We start from the raw sequence: 18,900 nt of genomic DNA, 5'->3' as shown, positions 1-18,900 counted from the left end.
GATGAGAAGAAAGATCAGAGACATAAAGTTTATTTCCCTCCAAATTCACTGGAGGAAAAGTCATAATTTCTACCATAACATCTGCTATTAATTTCACATCAATATATCAATACCTTGAATAATAGTGAAAATACACTGGTAATTTAACTGTTAATTAGAAGAAACACAGTGGTGTTCCAGCAGTCAAGGAGATCTATCTCCAGGGTACATAGTCACTGTAAAAATGGAATTTAAGGGATGTTGACCACAGGTGTGAAACAATAAAACAAACAGACCACAGATGGTATCTTTGATACCTCCAGAAGAATCACCAAGGCAGAAAAAGGAGATATCCACCAGAAACTTAACACTTTCTTCAAAAGTATTTCAAAGACTGGGTGAAAGTTCTTTTGACATGTACTTCCAGCCACCAGTTACAGGAACCTGAGAACATGTGAAAACTGCATTCCATTGGGAGAGGTTTTCTCATAATACTTGCCTCTCAAAACTTTGCTGAAACAAACAAAAAAAAACCTATTAATTATTGTACAGATGGATTAACTTCTAATAGAGAGCAGACACAAAGACAGAAGAAAATAAAGGCCCACTGGGACTAAAGATAAAGGATGTTCTCTGATCATCTGAGATAAGTACATCTGATGTACTTACTTTTCAGCTAACATCAGTTTTACTGAATGTAGCAAGGTTTCTTACTCTACTGCACACACTGATGCCAATATTCATTACAGACAGAAACTGTTCTCAAAATATGGCACAGCATCATTAAAAAAAACCAGAACGATGTCTTCATCATAAATCTCCATATGATTTCCTTGAAATTCGTCCACATCAGTCTGATTCTACAGTTACATTTCATAGGCCACGCTGGTTCTAAATAAAAATTATAGTCAATCAAAATTTACAATAGAACAACTGGTAATATACTTACTATTGCCAATGTAAATAACTTTTTTTTTCCCCTATAACAATGTATTTTAGAAAAATATGCAGTGAGATTTTTTGTTAGCTTTAAATTGCATATAGATGAATCTGCACACAGGAGCGCTAACGTCCAGGAACTGTACTGTTACACAATGATAGAGCTCAGAGCTATCCTGTCCTAATCTTGAAAACTGCAAGACTGAAAGTATATATGCCAACGTTTCATGCTTTACTAAATTTACAATTTGAAATTATTTATTATTCTGTTAGCTATTCCAAACTCTTGAGTACTCATTTACTGACAATTTCCATCAGAATGTTCTGTCTCTCAGATAATACACTTTAATTAAAACTGGCTTATTAGAATTTCCATGACAAATCATATGTTTGAATGCTTCTATCCTGTCCTAAGCTCAACTATAGAATTAATGTCAGCAGTAGTTGAAGCAGGATGGAATGAAGCCACATATCATAATACCACCTTATTGCTTTGGAGATACACATACACACTACAACTCTTGAAAATGACAAATATACCAGAAACAACCAATGTGTCAACAGTTGATGTTTGGATAAAATGACAACTTTGTTATTAAATCCCAAATAAATTTAACACACTTTTCCAAAGTATCTTGTTTCCCATTCCAAGCATGCTGAAATTAAATTGCGAACTGGTAAAGAGACACACAAAATGCTAAGAACAAACCAGCTGTCATAATCACTATGAACTATAAATACCCAGTTTTAATATTACCTTGCTCAGTAGCTGATTATTTCAAGAAATCAAATGGTCTTTATTATTTAAATCTGTTTTTCAATAAACCAGATTATTCTCATCATCACAGAATTTCACAAGATAAAAATGATTCAGCTAAAGCAAGCGTAACATCCAAATAATCAAGTTGCTTTATCTGCACTGGGTTTGATTTAGCTTCCTATCCTCGCTTAAGCCAAGTCGTTGTCTGACTTGACAAAAAATAACCAAACCCACGCTTCAAACTCATCCCTGAAATGAATATCATCTCTTGACATGATCACCTGAAATTAAAACCACAAGCGGACTTTTTGCTAATCCATTGCCATGCTCTGTTCACAGAGCAAAGCCTTTTTTCCTCCCATGAGTACACTTATCTAAAACTAATATTAAAGCAATAATACTTTGACAAGAACACAAATGTTTCTGTAACAATTGCCAAACAGATGCCACTACGCATGAAAATTTACTGAAAGTATTTCAACCACAGAAACCGGCTTACACCATTTCAAAACTCTCATACCATTTCAGAGCAGGGTTCTGGATAAGGGAACTGCCAAACCAGGCAATAACTGGTTTATATAGGTAAAAGAGAGAGGTTGATTCAATAGCACCATCATCTTTGATGAAGGATGAACCAGTGCTCTTAGTTTCTAATCTCCAAATTCATCCATAATAGAGCATTCTTTGAACTGAACTGGAGAAACACAAACAGAACTTATTAGCTGAAGACAAAGATTCAGCTTTAATAACAGTAAGTCATTTACACTGATAGCTTTATTTTCACCTGCTATCAGTATGTAAACAGATGCTAACAATTTTAGCAGTCGCACTACATACATTATCTATCTCTGACTACACAGAAGACAAGACTTCTGGAGCATACACAGATAATTATGAATCACAATTATATACCTAATTTTTTCATCCTCTTGAAAGCATTTCTTCTGGGGGAAAATATATAATTAAAAATTGCAGAAATCTTCATTTCAATATTCTCTGTATTCTACCCAGAGTAGAACCCAAAGAAGCCAACACCCACAGAAGGCTCCCCCATTTTATCTGTTTACACTAAATCACACAGTTCTGAAAAGCTTAATTATTCACTAATAAAATACCCTTAAAAAGCTCAATGTGAGAATTTCTTTCTCATTACAAAGCAAATTACCTCATCATTCAGCATTCTGACAGAACAGCCCAGAAAAAAAGCCTCACAAAAGAACAGTTGTTTCTCAGTTATCACACAGGAAAAAGGTCTGCTCTTCTCCCTGGTCTTCATTACATTACTACGTGAAGCAGTCATTAACTATCAGAATTATTTAACAAAACAAGTCACTGTGTACAGACACTACTTCAGTGTTTGTGTTCATGAAAATGAAGCATAGGAGGATTGTAATGCCCTGACAACGCTAACTTTGACCTGCTCCTTTGCCCTAAATTGCAGAACCATGCCTAAGATCACATTAATTACAATGAGACTTTCTGTCTTGTCCCCAAATGGCCATGAAAGTTTCATCATGATAAACACTGGAAAAAATCTGTCAATGTTTGCTTACTCCTAGCTCTAAACAATCATATCAATTCCTAATTTTCATGCATTCAAACCTTCTCAATAATGAAAAGACTATTTCCATCGATTCTACAGACAGCACTTTACTATGCACAAGAGAAAGCTTATGTCAACATCATTTCAATACTGCCTTTTTTATTTATACTTCTGTTAATCAGGACGTAAAGATCTGTGCTCATTTCTCTAAAATCCCATAGGAACTCTCTAGGCAAAGCTGATAAACAAGGGCCTATTTTATAAAATACTCAGCCCAAGGAACAAAGCTACACAGGCTGTTTCTTAAATTGGTTTATATTGGAAAAGTCTGCTCAAAGACTTACGATGCTGATTTAGGAATTTCCTGTGGCAGCATAAAGAAGAAAACTTTAAAAGTAAATAAGAGCACTTGGCTACTCACACAGAACACATAAAAGGCAGCATTTATAAAGCCACAGGCTAGAGAAGGAAAGATCTTGCCTATATTAAACAAAATTTTTCTAAAAAAAATAAAAAATAGAAAAACTCCAGAAGTAGAGCTAGGTATTAATCTGAAAAAAAAAAAACCACCCAAAACTTTTTTTTTCTTTCGAAAATAAAGTTGCTGACCTCAGAAGTTAAGGTTTTTTTCCATAATTGTACCTGAGAAATAATCCCCAAAGTTCATACTCTCATTTTTAACAAAAGACAAGAAGATGAAAACAATTTCCAAAAGCTGTAAAACTCCCAAAATCAAAAGAAACCTTTCACCTTAGGAAAAAAAAAAGGGGGGGGGGGGGGCGGAGAAGGCACTTTATTTGCAGTGATGAAGTCACCAGAATTTTGAAACTGCTTTTCCAAAAATATGCCTAGAGGAACCGAATTTACTGACACTGCCTGACAGGTGAAAAACATCCTTTTAAGAGGATGGCAAAATGCCATCGTGAATGAACAAGTTGGACTATTCACTGTTGCTTGCTCTGAAATGGAAGCTGTGAGAGCTGTTAAAGATAATGAAAACACAACTGTACCTGAGGAAGAATGAGATAGGAAGATGTAGGTAGAGATAGAGCTTCACTCTCAGTGTATTTAGTTATGTTAGTTATGTATTTCATAGTCTTCCCTCACAGTTCTAAAGCCTTCTGAGCCTTGTAGCACATACTTCAATGGGAAGATGCCAAGTATGGTAACCAATGGGAGAGGTAGAACAACATGTACTAGAAGATGACAAAACAGAAGAAAGGCAAAAGTAGTCTTATATAATTACAGAAGAATAGAAAGAATTATCTCATTTCTTATTCCACCTTAGTAATCCTTTACAAGTTATTTTCATACAATTGAACAAAACTCATAGATATTTGTTCAAATTCTTCAGTCATAGATCACAGTTTTGCCTGGAATCCTATATTAAGAAGTCTGAAAAGTAGTTGCTCCTTTTTATACAAGTTCTTTTTCAGCACTTTTTACAACAGAAATCACTTAGTTCTTAATTCTCATTTGTGTTATCTTGGTTTGAAATAATATGAGGAATGGCGTTTGCTGCTTTTTCCAACTCAAATCTCTCTCATTTTTTGTGGCGGCAAACAATTCATTATAATCACTACTCATGCATTAATTAGAAAGCAACACAGAAGACATGATAGTCAAAAAATATATCAAACAAAATTTTGCAAGAGTAATGCATTTCTAGCATACTTTCCCTGGAGAACAATTAGATAATAATCTGTTTAGATGAATAAAAACAAGAAAGCAACCAAAACGTAGCTAGTACAAACAAAATAATTCTCCAAAATTTGTTTTGCACATTATATTCTAATTAAATGTGACTGTTTCAAATAACACCGAGCACCGACAATGTTCTAACAAGAAAAATTAGTTGTTGATACCTATTTCAGCAAAGCCATGTCAAGGTAGCCACTCCTAGAAATATTATATTAATGTTGGAACACACAATGAGATGCCTTAAACAGTAATTACAGCTTTGTGTGCCCTAAATCTTTCAGAGAAACTGCAACCACATTCACTCCCTCTTTGATCACACAGTTATTCCACACTTCATCTGGATTTAATTAAGAGAGGTAGGTTTGAGCTGTCAGTTATACTCTCTTTTAACAAGCTTCAATCAGGAAAACCAATGGTTACTTCAGCTAGATAGTTGTTCTGATAGAGTGTGGGGAAGAAAAAGAGAAGTGAATCCTTATATTTATTTCCAGGTTTCCTCTAATGCAGCGATGTCAGAACTCCTCATTTTCTTGTGTTTAGAAATCTGAATAAATTCAGATCATGTAATGTTTCAAGATGTTCAAAATCAAGGAGGAAAAGGAATGATTTTTATGTCACCTGATAAAAAAATATAATAAATTTATTCAAATTGAGATTTATTTAGTGCAAGAAACTGTTATAATGAAATGTTTACCAATTCAAGCACAGAGGAAAATGAGAGTGAAAGACTATGCTCTAAGAATGTGTCTGTTTTGTATCCAAATAGTATTTTGAATACCAAATTTAAAGCCACACACGATATATTATTTCAGTAAAATGGTGTATATGTCCTTCCCTATCTCTTATCTCCAGAAATGGTTACATATTTTTAGTATTAATAACTTATCAGGTAATTATTTGCTAGAAATGCACTGCCATATGTACACAAATGCCTGGGATTCAAACCAGGAAAAGTCAGGAAAGTGAAGTAATCCCTCGACTTTCTACCTTGGCCAACAAATACTCAATAATGCTTCTTGAACAAATGTTCTGGTCAGAGAGAAAAGGTAATCAGGAGCTTAAATGAAAGTTTCCTATATTTAGACACACCACTTGAAACAAAGAAGAGTACACTTCACCAAGGACCAAAAAGGTTGGTTGTTTTTTTACTTCATTTTGTTTTGGAGGAGCGGAGAAATGCAGAGGGCACAACGAAGTTCTATCAATGCCAACATTTCTGATGCAGCAATGTCTCATGACACTTCCAATTTTGATATCTAATGCTATAGCTCCAGGGATTTACAGTGCGTTCTGCCTTTAATTTCAGACTTTAAAATAAGCATAGAGCAATTAGAAAATGGATCTCTAATGAATTATCATTCTAGTAGTGCACAATTCTTTACAAAAATATCTTTCAGTGATCTGGACAACGTGGTTTAAAATAAATTTCAGGATGAAAGCACAGTTTCCCTCAGGCAATTATTCACAATCAAGAAGCCTTTAAATTTCCATGCATTTAAGTAGAGTTTTGTTCATAGAATTTTGTCCTTTACAATCTCCCAAACAAGCAGGCTTTTCCTCCTATATAATTTTTCATGTGTCTGTATAGATTACCATCAAAAAATTTTCTTTCACTAGTCAGCCAACATATACTCTAAAAGTGCATTTCAGCAACCTTTTTATACTTTTCTCTCCTCCCTTGGATGAAATCCTCTCCATCTTACTCACTACCAGCTTTGAAGCAGGATACACGCAGTGTTGAAGGTGCAGAACAGAACAGAGCTCCCTCATGTGGTACATCTACATAATCTCAGGGATTAAAGAAACAAAAAATCCAACACAATTCTATAGCCAAATGTCTGGATTGAATTGAACAGATAACCTAGAGAAGTTTCTACAAGAGAATTTCTCAGTAAATAATTGAGAAAAAAATCTATTTGAAGTTCTTAATTGCCACAGAGTTACCTCCTGCACCTCATTACACCTCCGCATTTGGAGCTTCTTCCAATTTCTTCCATTATTCTTAGTACAATGGAACCTACAGATGCACACTCCTGTTGACAGGACTGATAATATAGCCCAATAAGAAAAAAATCAATATAATCTTAGGTCTCCTTACCTCAGGTCTTTCCTTTTGAAAAGGAAATGAAGATCTGAAGGTAGAAGTATGTCAGGAAAGGAAATAGATAATCTGCTCTGTATAACCCTATTTCTCAATTATGAAGTTCCATCATTCTTGTATTTTTAAATATTAAATTTATGAAAACTTTACCTGACTCCAGACCAGTTAAAATTCAAAGGATCATTTTCCATAGGGATTTGTCATTTCTTTTATTGATATTAAATAGTTTTAAGAGAAATGAATATTATGCATTTAAACATGACACATTATTGGGTGATTTTAATCTTAGTAATGATTATACCTATATAATCCCATAGTTATTACCTGGAACACAGTGGAGATTTTAACTTTGATTTTAGAGAGATGAATCAGAGAAAAAAAAAATTTGTATGAGAATAAAAGAAGCAGAAAGTTCTTTCTGTTTGTGTTGAATCTGCAAAGACACTTTGCAGATGATTCAATTCTTTCTGCATACATCTGAATGAAAGTGAAAACAAGGAGAAGCGAGTCCTTTAAAAAGCAACATTAAGGTAACAAAAAAATGAGTATCAACTAGACTGAAAATCCAGATGAACTGGGTAAACTCACCATCTGGGAACACAAGTTCTTCAAAAAAGCTTCAAATAGACATAACGGAGGAAGGATAAGCACAAAGTTTTCCTTCAATTCACAGATTCAATATTTCAATGAAAAAGCATATGATTTTTCAAGAAGAGTTACTCTCTTCTTTCACAGTTTGTGGCTATATATGCTTCTCCTTTTGTTCTCCCCTCCAGCCCCAGCCATGTATTTTTCTGTGATACCTCCAACCTGGCAGCCCCACTTTCAGCTCCATGTAAAACAGCTTGCAAACTTTGCTAACTTCTTCCATATACACTATCTACACAGTCATAACAGAAAACCTCAATTCAACACTTACAATGCTATCTCTACACAACAAAAGAAAGAATATACCCTTGACAAAATTCAAATTAATTAGTTTTCCTCTTTGAGGGACATATTATTTATAAGGCACTTCCAACTGTGCTTGTTGCTGGGGTTTTTACTGTCTAAAAAAAGAGGAAACAGTATACAATTTCTCTTATCCATGAAGTATATACCATAAATGCAGCTATCCAGTGCTGCTTTTCTCCAGTGCACTAACACACACTTTTCCAGAGCAAGTCTCACACTATTACATCCCAATTCCTGATTGAATCTCCCAGGGCGCTTTGGTATTTCTCTCCCTTGTGTTCGCATTATTTACTGATTTGTTGTCTGAGAACTAAACTGATATGCTGTTTGCTTTTTCTTACAGACTCTTCCTGAAGCTACAATATAAAAATGGACTTCACACAGTCCCTGAAGAACCTGACTGTCACCTTCCTCTACTGAATCTATTGCTGGCTTATGATCATGCTTTGTTTCTGCCCTAAAGGCAGTGGGTAGTCTGTAAAACTGATCTTGTTTCAAAGCAAATCAACAATTTTCACGTAACTGGTCAAGCACTGAATCAATGATTTACTAATAACTCTCTGTTGGCCTATATCATATTTTGTTCATAAAAGAATGGAACATCTCATGACCAATTACGCAGGCCAGTGTAGAATTCTTTTTTCAACTATGAACATAAAGATAGCAGAACACAAGAATATAAAAAACGAAATAAAGCCAGCTACCAGGTAGAAGCACAGCAAAGTAACATCAAAAAATTATATTAGGACAAAAAAAAAACCAAACCACAAACCATATGGAATCTTGCCAGATAAGACTTGACCAATTTCAAGTTTTCCAAATTCTATTTTACGAAGTAAGACAGAGGCTGGATCAAATTAAACAACATAACATGAAATATCTGAACAGTGCCTTTGTTACTGGATGGTACGTAATAAAAAACAGACTAACAGTTCTTTTGGATGCACAGTGCACCACAGAGAAAAATGCAGAACTGCTGCATACCTTGAGGAAAATGTCATACTTTGGGCAACAAAAAAAATCACCCCCCATACAAACCCACCTGCAATTATTTCAAAGCTACAGGATGCCTCAGTGAAGCTGAGAAAAAGAGATAGTAAACCAGATTAGATAGTTTAGACTTGCAAATGACAGTGTTTGCTCTGGTGCAAGATAAACCTGCTACTCCATATCCCCTACAAGAAACACTTGTAAGTCTACATTGGCCGTTTAAATTTACAGATTTAATAAGATGGAGTAACGTTTTCTTCCACTGCTGTTTCTCACATGGCTCTTTATTTCTTCTGAGTAGATGTATGTGAGATTAAAGCAGAGGACATAAAAATGAAGGTTAAAATTATGCTCAAACCTTCTTCATTCCTCAAACCCTCTTCTGTCAGAGAAACAGTATAAGGAATAGACATTAATGTTATACCTCAGTAGGAAGACTGGATTTGACCAAGCAGGAAGACATCAAACCTTTTTTCTACAAGGTTAAACTAATCTTTAATTGCAAAGTCTCTCTAATTCTACAAGGTTTGGAGCTTAGTAACCATGGATGCTCAAGGTACATTAGTAAACAAATGAAAAGAGTTTCCTTTTAAATGGCTAGCATAAAAACCTGTAAGTTATTCTCAAGCAAGTATCATATCACTATTGATTTATTCCCCCCCCCACTAAATTAGGAAAAAGTTTCTTTGGAAAAAACAACTAGCAACATCTCCATTTACTGTATTAAGTAACAAAAACTCCAGCTAGATTTCAGTTACGATTAGAAAAGGAGAACCATTCTATTAGGACAGTAAAATAACTTGCCTTATTTCAATTTTGTACAAAGATTCAGAACTTTCATCTGCTGCATATCACAGCAAACACAATGAGCCAATGTGTTGGAGGTCTAGAGCATTTACATGCAGCAGAAACAGTATATTTAACCTCATATTAATTCAATGATGCCTGCTGACCTTCATGACAAATATTTAGTCATACAAAATGTGACACCAGTCATGCAAATATTTCAAAGCAATTTTAGAGGGGGGATTAAGTTGGTTTTTTTCAGGGTAAAAAATTAGGTAAGTGAAAGGATTAGTAAATGCCACAAGGCCATGCTGACATTTCTCAGTGGAAATTAAATTGATAGCAACAGTTGTATCATGACTGTCACCGAACAAGATCATCTCCTAATAAACAACCAAAAAAGCCACAAAACTCTGGCCTCTGGGGCTGTCTCTGAGAGGACTGCTGTGTTGCTAAGAACTGAGACCTTCAGAACATGGTTCTGTTGCTGGGCTTTCTAACTGCAGTAGGTTCTGGCCTTATTTCTGACCTGCTGATTATCTAATGTTTAAACTGGTACCCATGTAATGGCTGGTTTGCACAGTCTGTTTTGCATGCTGGGGAGCCACCCTCTCTAAAGACCAAGTAAACAACTTCAGTACATTTCAGCTCAACACCAACAAATAGCAGTCTTATTTTTTTCCCCCCATCTTAATAATGTTAATTGAATATACATAACTAAACATAGCACAAATTGCCTTTAATCTGATTTTGAACTTGGCAGGGTCAGTTCTTCAATAGGATTCATAATGCTGAGATGCTAAGAGCTTGAACAATTAGCAATGCAAAAAATGGAAAAAGAAAACACTGTTTATTCATTGATGCCCTGAATTTTCTAAAAGAGCTGTAGTTTAGAAAAGAAAAGCAGATTATATGTATGTACTAATTCTTCCTATCTTCTATCACAGTGATTTCAGAAGTGGGATTTTCTGCCTATGCTGATGAAATACGTCAGACCTTCAGATGTACTTCTAAGAATTACAAGCACGATCAGTTTAATCAAGTGTGTCTTGCTTTAGCATACCCATTTAAATATGATGTGAGTCTTCGGAGATAAAAGGTTTTTAAATGTAAACTCTCATAAAATGATATACCATTGATTCCTTTTTCCAAAGTGCATTTTATGATTCTTTTCCTGCATTTGAGGCAACACAAAGTAATGCAAATTTGGGACATACACATTTGGTGACTGTCAGGCAGGCATCCAAGCAACTCAGTGAAATCTCACATCTCATACCGAAGTCACCAATTTAGCTTTCTTAGAAGTACACGAACTTAGAACAGAGCATCCTGGATGCAAAATGTAATGTACACCAACCATCTGATTTTTTGGGGGGTTTTCCTCACCATGTAAACCAACTATGCAAATTTGAGTAAAAAGCCAATAGAATACGTAGCAGAATGTGGGAGTTCTTAAGTGCATTCTAATATTTCATTAACAATTAATTCAAATTGACCCAAGTTAGTCGTGGGGGGAAAAACTGTGTCCTTAGTACTTACCTGTGCATCCTACTGTAAAAAGTTCCTTGCAACAAACAATTCAGTTTCTTGGGAATGTACTAGGGTAACAGGCACCCAGAGAACTTGAACAACAAGCAGGAGAAAAAGTTGCTTACAGTCAAATGTGAGCCAAGGTATCAACCTATAAAATGGCAATTCAAAAAAGCTACTAACAAAAATGAAATCCCAACTTAAGTATAGAATTAATTGTAAAGCATGTACTGCATAATAGGACCTACATTTACTGCTTAAAGCACTTCGCATTTAAAAAGTACTGAGCATAAACTAAGAATGGCTTACAAAGAACCAAAATACAGTTGTAACTCTCAGGGTGTAGGCAGGAAGTAGTAGTCTGCATCTTTTGATCACATTGAACTTTCCCTGCCACTAACAGGACCTTGCCATTCTGACACCGTGTCTCTCATCTCAAAATCTGGATTCACACTCTTCACCCTTCTGTCCACAAGCTAATTTCCATTCTTCTCTTACTATACTGTCTTCCAATCTTTCTCTAGCTGATTGCATTCTCACTTGCCTTTCTGTTATTTTACACATCTGAGTAGAACAGAGCAATGAAATGAAATTTAGTAGACAGAATCATAGCCTCAAAATTAATTCTATTCACATTCCTACTTCAGCAGTTTTCCTCAGCCTGTATTGGCTTTTCAGAATCAGAAGTGAAACAGGAAATCGGCATGAAAAGAGCCAACATACTGGATGATTTTACATTTCATCTAACTAGAGTATTTTTGGCTGCAGTCTTCGTGGACAGAAAGTGAAATGGACGCAGTGAACTTTCTACTGAAGGATATTATTTATTGATCACTGTATGTCTAATATACTGCACATACTTGCATACTGAGAAGGCAACTGTAATGTGTCTTTTCTGTTCTTGTTCCTTGAGCTTGCAACTTGTAAGCCACAAGAAAGTAAAAAGATATTGAAACAACACAAGACAGTTGAAATTCCATTAACCACAGATTTAAGAGCAAATAAATGGTTACTTTTCTGTGCCATACTTGCAGGACACAGTGCAAAGTTCTTGTCACCTTCTTCCACTTATTATAATTTAGAAAAAAAAATAGACTTTTTATTGTATGCTAATAGGAAGTCCCAATTAGTCGCAAGTTTATTTTAGAAGAAATACTTTAGCTCATACTTAATTGCAAACAATACCAAATAGAAGTCTCATTAAATGCCAGAGTACCAGCACTCCTCCTAGATGCTCATTATAATGTGTTGATATTAAGCAAGATACTGAAGTTTCAACAACTTTGTAAACATTTCATAAGCAACAACAAAACAGACCATATGATGGCCACAGCCGATCCTTTAAAAATCAAGTAAATTAGAGTTCACAAGAGTTGAGTGAAGCTTGAAGTAGTCCACCTTCCCCCCACTGGGAAACAGAATAAAACACCACGATTTTAAATGTCTATTGCTTCCTCATTTATAAACAATACCAATAACATGAACATAGTGTTACTGGTTCTGTTTTCTATGTTAGTAAAAAAGACTAAGAATTGATGGCTAAAAAAAATAATTTACAAATTGCTTGACTAAGCAGTTAATCAAGTATTATTTTTTTCTGAGGTAAGACTTGGAGGGAACAGCTGACATTTTGATCTCTTAAACTACAATAAATCACTCCTGTTCAATTTCCTTCCACTCTATGCAGTCATAAGTCTTCTTAAGCAAGACTTTATTCCCTGGTGCTAGGAGATCTTAAGGCACATGTTTTCTGCTCACTGTTCCTTGGAGTTTGTTTATAACTAATCAGGCTTCACTTAAAACAGATACTCAACACCAAGAGAAACAAAACACCCTTATCCCTATAATATAACTACACTAAAAGAGAGAAAAAAGCCAAAGCCATTCTACATATAGAAACTACATCTTTGTATTTCTTAGTTATTCATCACATAACTTAATACTTCAGTAAGTGCTTTTTTACTACCTTTCACTACAACAGATTTTCCTCACTGGTGGGGTTAGAGGGTGGGTGGAAGACACAGAAGTAGTGAGGTGATAAAATCCATGTTCTTCGAGAAGTCAAAAACCGAAGTAAATCATACTGATGTGCATACTTCAGGCAAGTAGACATTCTCTCCCTAGCACTATTCAGGAAAAGTATTTTATCTGGAAAAATAAACAGTATTTTCTCAAAATACCTTTCAGTCAAAAAAAGCACTTTCCAATGTATAAAATTGCCTTAGGGTTTATACATGACCTAGAATTTTCAAAATCATTGAAGAGTTGTTTTCCCATTCCTAAAGTACTGAAAAATGCTTCTATACTTAAAAACACATTTCAATACACTTAAGCAAAAGATAGCTACTTCAAACGCAGGGGCATATCGAAAGTTCCTTTGGGGTTATTTTTGAGAAGCCTCCAGTTATAAGCAAATTCAGATGTTAATGTAGAGTTTTATGTAGAAATGAAGGCACCAGTGCATTTCAAGTTGTCTAAAAACACAAAAACAGGCTTTCCAAAAAATGTCACCTCAAAGCACTTGGAGTGAATTATTTTTCCATAACAAGCTAGGAGGAAATCCCAAGTGTTAACAGATGACAAGAGTGTTAACGCCATTAACATTCTTTCAGCACTAGTAGATGATGTCCTGCTGCTCAGTCACTCAGAGAGTAAAAAAGGTTCACAGCCATTTCCAGATGCTGAGACCTGGATTCAGACTGTATTTGTTTCTTCCCTAGTGGCATGATATAAGACATTCTGCAGAACAGCGGCTCGTACAAGAGAATTATCAGTTGATGTTTAGTGCACATGAAATATTACCTCACATTCTCAGTGCATAGAAGTCCCACACACACTTCACAGACTTCTCCCCATATCATTTCACTGCGAATGAAGCACATTAAGTAAGGAACTAATAAAACTCATATTTAGTTGTGACTCAATAGTCATTATTAGATAGAACTATGAGCATAAATACACATCAAGTGAGAACATACGCCTTTCAAGATGCAGGCTGTTTATTTCATAAAAAGGATTCAGTTTTAATGGAATAGTGTTCTTTTCTGAACATTAAAATTAATTCACAAGTTGCTGTTGTTCTGCTCAATTATAAGATGTATACACACTGCTTTGAAAAATTTTTCACTGCAGCAATTTGTTCTTTCATTCATGATTTCCTTATTTTTTGCAATTCTTTAGAAATAAGCTTTTTAATCCTCACATGGATGCAATCACTTAGAAAAAACAAGTGGCACCATTTATTGCTCTGGCAAAAGATTTTAACAAGATTAGACATGTTAGCATCACTCACTAGGGTAAATGGTACAGCTGAAAATCAGAAAAGCTATCAAACATATCTTTATTTAAGGACATACTAGTACATTTAGAAGACTAAAGCTTTGGCACCCAGGGTGCGTTCACATGTTGGGAGCGGGGAAGATGTGGTATTTCTCATTTATGTATCTATACTTCTAAGTCAAGATTAATAAGTCAACTCTGTATAGCTTTTCATTAGCCCTTCTGAAACACCTATTCATTCTGTTGTCTTTCATATTGAACAACATTAAACCCCCTTAATGTGAATATTCATCCCCATGTAGGCTGTTATTTTTAACAGCACAAAAAAAAGCACACATACACCTACAGCATGTAAAAATAAAATTCAGAGTCTTCCATTTCAAAAATCTTCAATTAGACACACAAACACTGAAAAAACCCACAAGTGAAAGCCAGATTTGTCATAGCCAAAATTACTTTTCTAAACCATTGAATCAGACTCCCCTGAGCATGAAGCTGGGCTAATTATAAAAAAAAAAAACCTCTCACTTCTAAAGTTAAATTATTTACAGTTTAATCTTGAAGTAAAGTACAATTCTAGTCGTGGATCAGATCACGAAGAAGTTGTCTGAAGAATCCCATGGATTATTTAACACAGCATGAATATCACCAAAAACTGTGGGGTTTTTTAGTGGTGTGTTTTTTTTTTTTTTTCCTCAACCATACTATGTTCTACCTGCTGTTATAGCATAGCTGTAATTCTTAGTTTGAAATCAACTATTTCTGGTCACCAGCCATACAAGTCAACTCCATCATCCCAAAAACTTCTGAATGCAAGCATTCCTTCAAGCTTGGGCATTTAAATACTTACAGAAAATCCCAATACAGGGCAGACAAATTAAAACCCGAGCATGAGAGCAAGACAGCAACTGTAAAACTCTCTTCAGAATTCCAGAGAAACTTTTCCATACAGCTCTCAAAGTCCAGTATTTACTACAGACACACACTTACAGTATGCAGAACTGTGTCCCAGCAAGCAGCGATCCCAGCAACAAGTTCCAACTGTGTTTACTACCTGAACACGAAGTTCCACTACAATGATGGTAAAAACTGAGCCACTTCTGATGCGGAGAGATGACTGATGTAACATTTTCAATAACTATAAAGCTACAGAATGACTGGAAAAGCATGTTCAGCTGAAATGAGTATTACAAATGTGTATTTAAAAAAACCTGTAAAGACTGGGAAAAACAGTCCTAAACTGAAGACATCAAAGAATCACAGAATAACAAGGTTGGAAAAGATCTTTAAGATCATGAAGTCCAGCTGATGAACCTACCACAATGAGTAGAAACTGAAACCACAAGGAGTCAAACCAGATCATTATGCATACCAGAGAAAAATCATCAATATAATTATTACAGATGCAGTAGAACTTACACTAGTTGAATTTGTAACATCAAGATTGTGTTATGTCATAAAATGTATGCTTTTAGTTAAAAAAGAAGGTATGAAGTTGATAGTGGCATCATTTGCCATTCCATTATGCTTGAAATTAAATCAGATTATCATACTATATCTTAATTATTAATTGGTTATGAAAGATGGCGATCAACCTACATCATCTAAATTTCTTTTATGATGTTCACTGAACCTTACAATCATAAATGGGAAAAATAAACCCAATTCACATGAGTATCTGCACAGCTCTAAAGAAATGTGATGTAAAATTGAATGTGCTTCTGTTATTAAATTATTTCAGTTAGCTGCCTATAGTCTTACTTTAAATATAAACTCTTCAGATAACATCAACTCATTTTGCTCAGTTTGTAAATAATAAAAAATGAGCATTAGGGATGTGCCATGTTAGTAGACTGTAGTAAAAACTACAGGAGTTTATTTTTAACAGCTTTAAATCAAAAGTTTTTTAACCCATGGGGTATATTTACATGAACATATTACTTCTGCAACATATTGCATTTTTTGAACAGGTTGTGCAATAGTAACCTCCTATCTTTGTATTTGATTCCTGAAGCAGTTCTAAGCTATTTTTAAGCATTCAAGAATTACATTAATTAGTATGCACTGAGATGAATTATTGTATGCACTAAATAACTGATTAAGTGAAGTCACAAATTCGCCAGCTTAGAAACAGTTCAAGGAAAAATCCTAGCTCAAAATGTAAGTAGAATTTCTGGTCATCTTTCTGTCACTCCAAGCACCAAAACCATATTTGCTATAATGTTAAAAACCCTAAAAATTAAGGCATTTATTTCATGGCATTTACTTCTATATTATTATTATGAACATGAATTCATTTTATTATGATGAATGGTATTTTTATTGTAATTTATCTCCTATCTTAGTATGATACTAAAGAATATTCTTCTCATATTCTCTGAACAGAGCCTCATCCCTAATTACCAGTAAACAGTTTTGGTAACAGGAACAGTAAAGAGAAACCATGCCTTTAATTATAGTATAATTCCTGCATCCTACAACTCTTCACCAAGAGATGATTTATGTACAGACAGGTCTCATTTTCTGAAACACTCAAGCAATTAAATACACGTTCAGGCTGAAATTCTTTAACTTTCTCACTAAGTGTTCTCAACAACAAGTCTGCAACAGGCTGAAAGGAACAAATATATACTGAAGACTAAGATGTCATTTCCCGACACACACACCTTAACATTTACTCTTCAATTGAAAAAGAAAAAAACACAGGACTATATAAAATTTACAAATATTTATGATTAAACAGGAAGAAATTTGATCAAGTGACATAACTGGTGATGACTTCTAAAAAAGAAAAACACCATTTATCAGGTCATCTATTAATTAAGAAAACAAAACCTTAGGCAGAATCAGTTAATTTCCTCCAGTCTTATCTACTTTGTCAAGATACCAAATTCACTAGTATGATAAAAGCTGTCAGGCATCTACAATTCAGGGTGACTATTTTAATTACCAGGAACTGGCAATCTACCTGTGACATCACATACGTGCAGTGAAGCAATGCTGTCCAGGAGACCTTCAGATCCTCATAATTTTACTAATAGAAAAAAAGCATTAGTACACTTTAATTATTTATTTAAACAACTCTTGTGTTGTCACATGATCCCTGTTCTTGAAGATGTGCAGGTGATAAACCACAGGGCAGGAAAAGGTAAACATTACCTACACAGCTATTTTTTTCCTTACCAAATCACTTCAGTGACGCAAATAGGTTTTGTAAATATAGGATGTAGTACAGTATGTAGTTTTTGAAGTACTGTGTAGTACATAGGTAGCAAAATGAGAAACCATAGAATCCCAGAACTGTAGGGGTTGGAACACAACTCAACACAACTGAAGAATAATGTATATAACCTGTAAAACAGAGTTATCAAGCTTTACAAGAAAACACATTGCAAAAGCTATGCCGGTTTCATTTGTGAACAAAAGTGGGGGTTACTTGGCTGTATTCAGCCTACGTACATGACAACAAGGCAAAGAACAATAACAAAGCAATATTATAAGATTTTCTTATGTGAATGTCTCAGGAAATAATAACTTTGGTTTGCTGTTTTTTTTTTAATAGCAGAACTGATAAGTGTGATTACTAGCAAGCCTCCTAACCTCGCAAATAAGACAAGGTGGAAGAGAATATGTAAAGTGGCAAGAAACAATTTTCCACTTCCTCATAAGTTGACTCCCCTTAAGCTACTTTTCTGCAGTTCTTGTCAGCAATTTAAAATAAATCCACACAGAGAAGATATTAAATATCTTCCTATGAATTTCTGTCACTGAATCCATTCAGATGGTTAATCCTGCTAAAAATTACTTTCCACATGTGCAATACTTAGAAGAACCTGTTCATTACATCTACTTCCTAAATGTGATGAGCAGATACAAACGGCACACGACATCAATCCCCCTCTTCCACACCACTCCCGCCTCTTTGAAAAACCCACATACTACTATCTTTACGACCAGTCCCTGCTTACTTCCCAAAAGCTATTTGGTTTCATCCCTTGCAAGTCTGATGATAAATGCTTTAAGCTATAATTCTGTTAGATGTTTTCTTATGTTCAGGATGTTCTGTTGTGCTTTCCTCTGTGTCAGAATAAAAGAGGATTTAAAACTTATTTTCAAGTGTTGTAAATACTTAACCAGATGATCTGAGTGTTCAGATCAACGAAGATATGTAAAAAGGATATGGTCATCTTCTCTACAAATTTATCATGTTCATCTTGTGTTTTAGGGAAATTCTCAATGTCATTTTCTAGGCGCTGGATCTGACTGTTCATTGAATCAAGGTTGCTCTTCAGAGTCTGGGCTGAAACTAGGAGGGGAAAAAAAAAAAAGACAGTAAGT

General features: G+C 34.8%; 1 protein-coding gene across 1 annotated transcript in view; it reads right to left on the bottom strand.

Moving 5' to 3' along the window:
• The window catches only part of DIAPH2 (diaphanous related formin 2), a 226,576-nt gene that overhangs the window by 96,901 nt on the left and 110,775 nt on the right, over nucleotides 1-18,900 (bottom strand). Inside the window, exon 23 of the mRNA XM_084268950.1 lies at nucleotides 18,745-18,868. Within this exon, the coding sequence (XP_084125076.1) occupies nucleotides 18,745-18,868 (124 nt within the window). The remainder of the gene's footprint in view (nucleotides 1-18,744; nucleotides 18,869-18,900) is intronic.

This window comes from Gallinula chloropus, assembly GCF_964237585.1.
Source record: "Gallinula chloropus genome assembly, chromosome: 11".
NCBI lineage: Eukaryota > Metazoa > Chordata > Aves > Gruiformes > Rallidae > Gallinula > Gallinula chloropus.
Note: the sequence above shows the minus strand (reverse complement) of the source record. Positions and strands in the feature narration are given on the sequence as shown.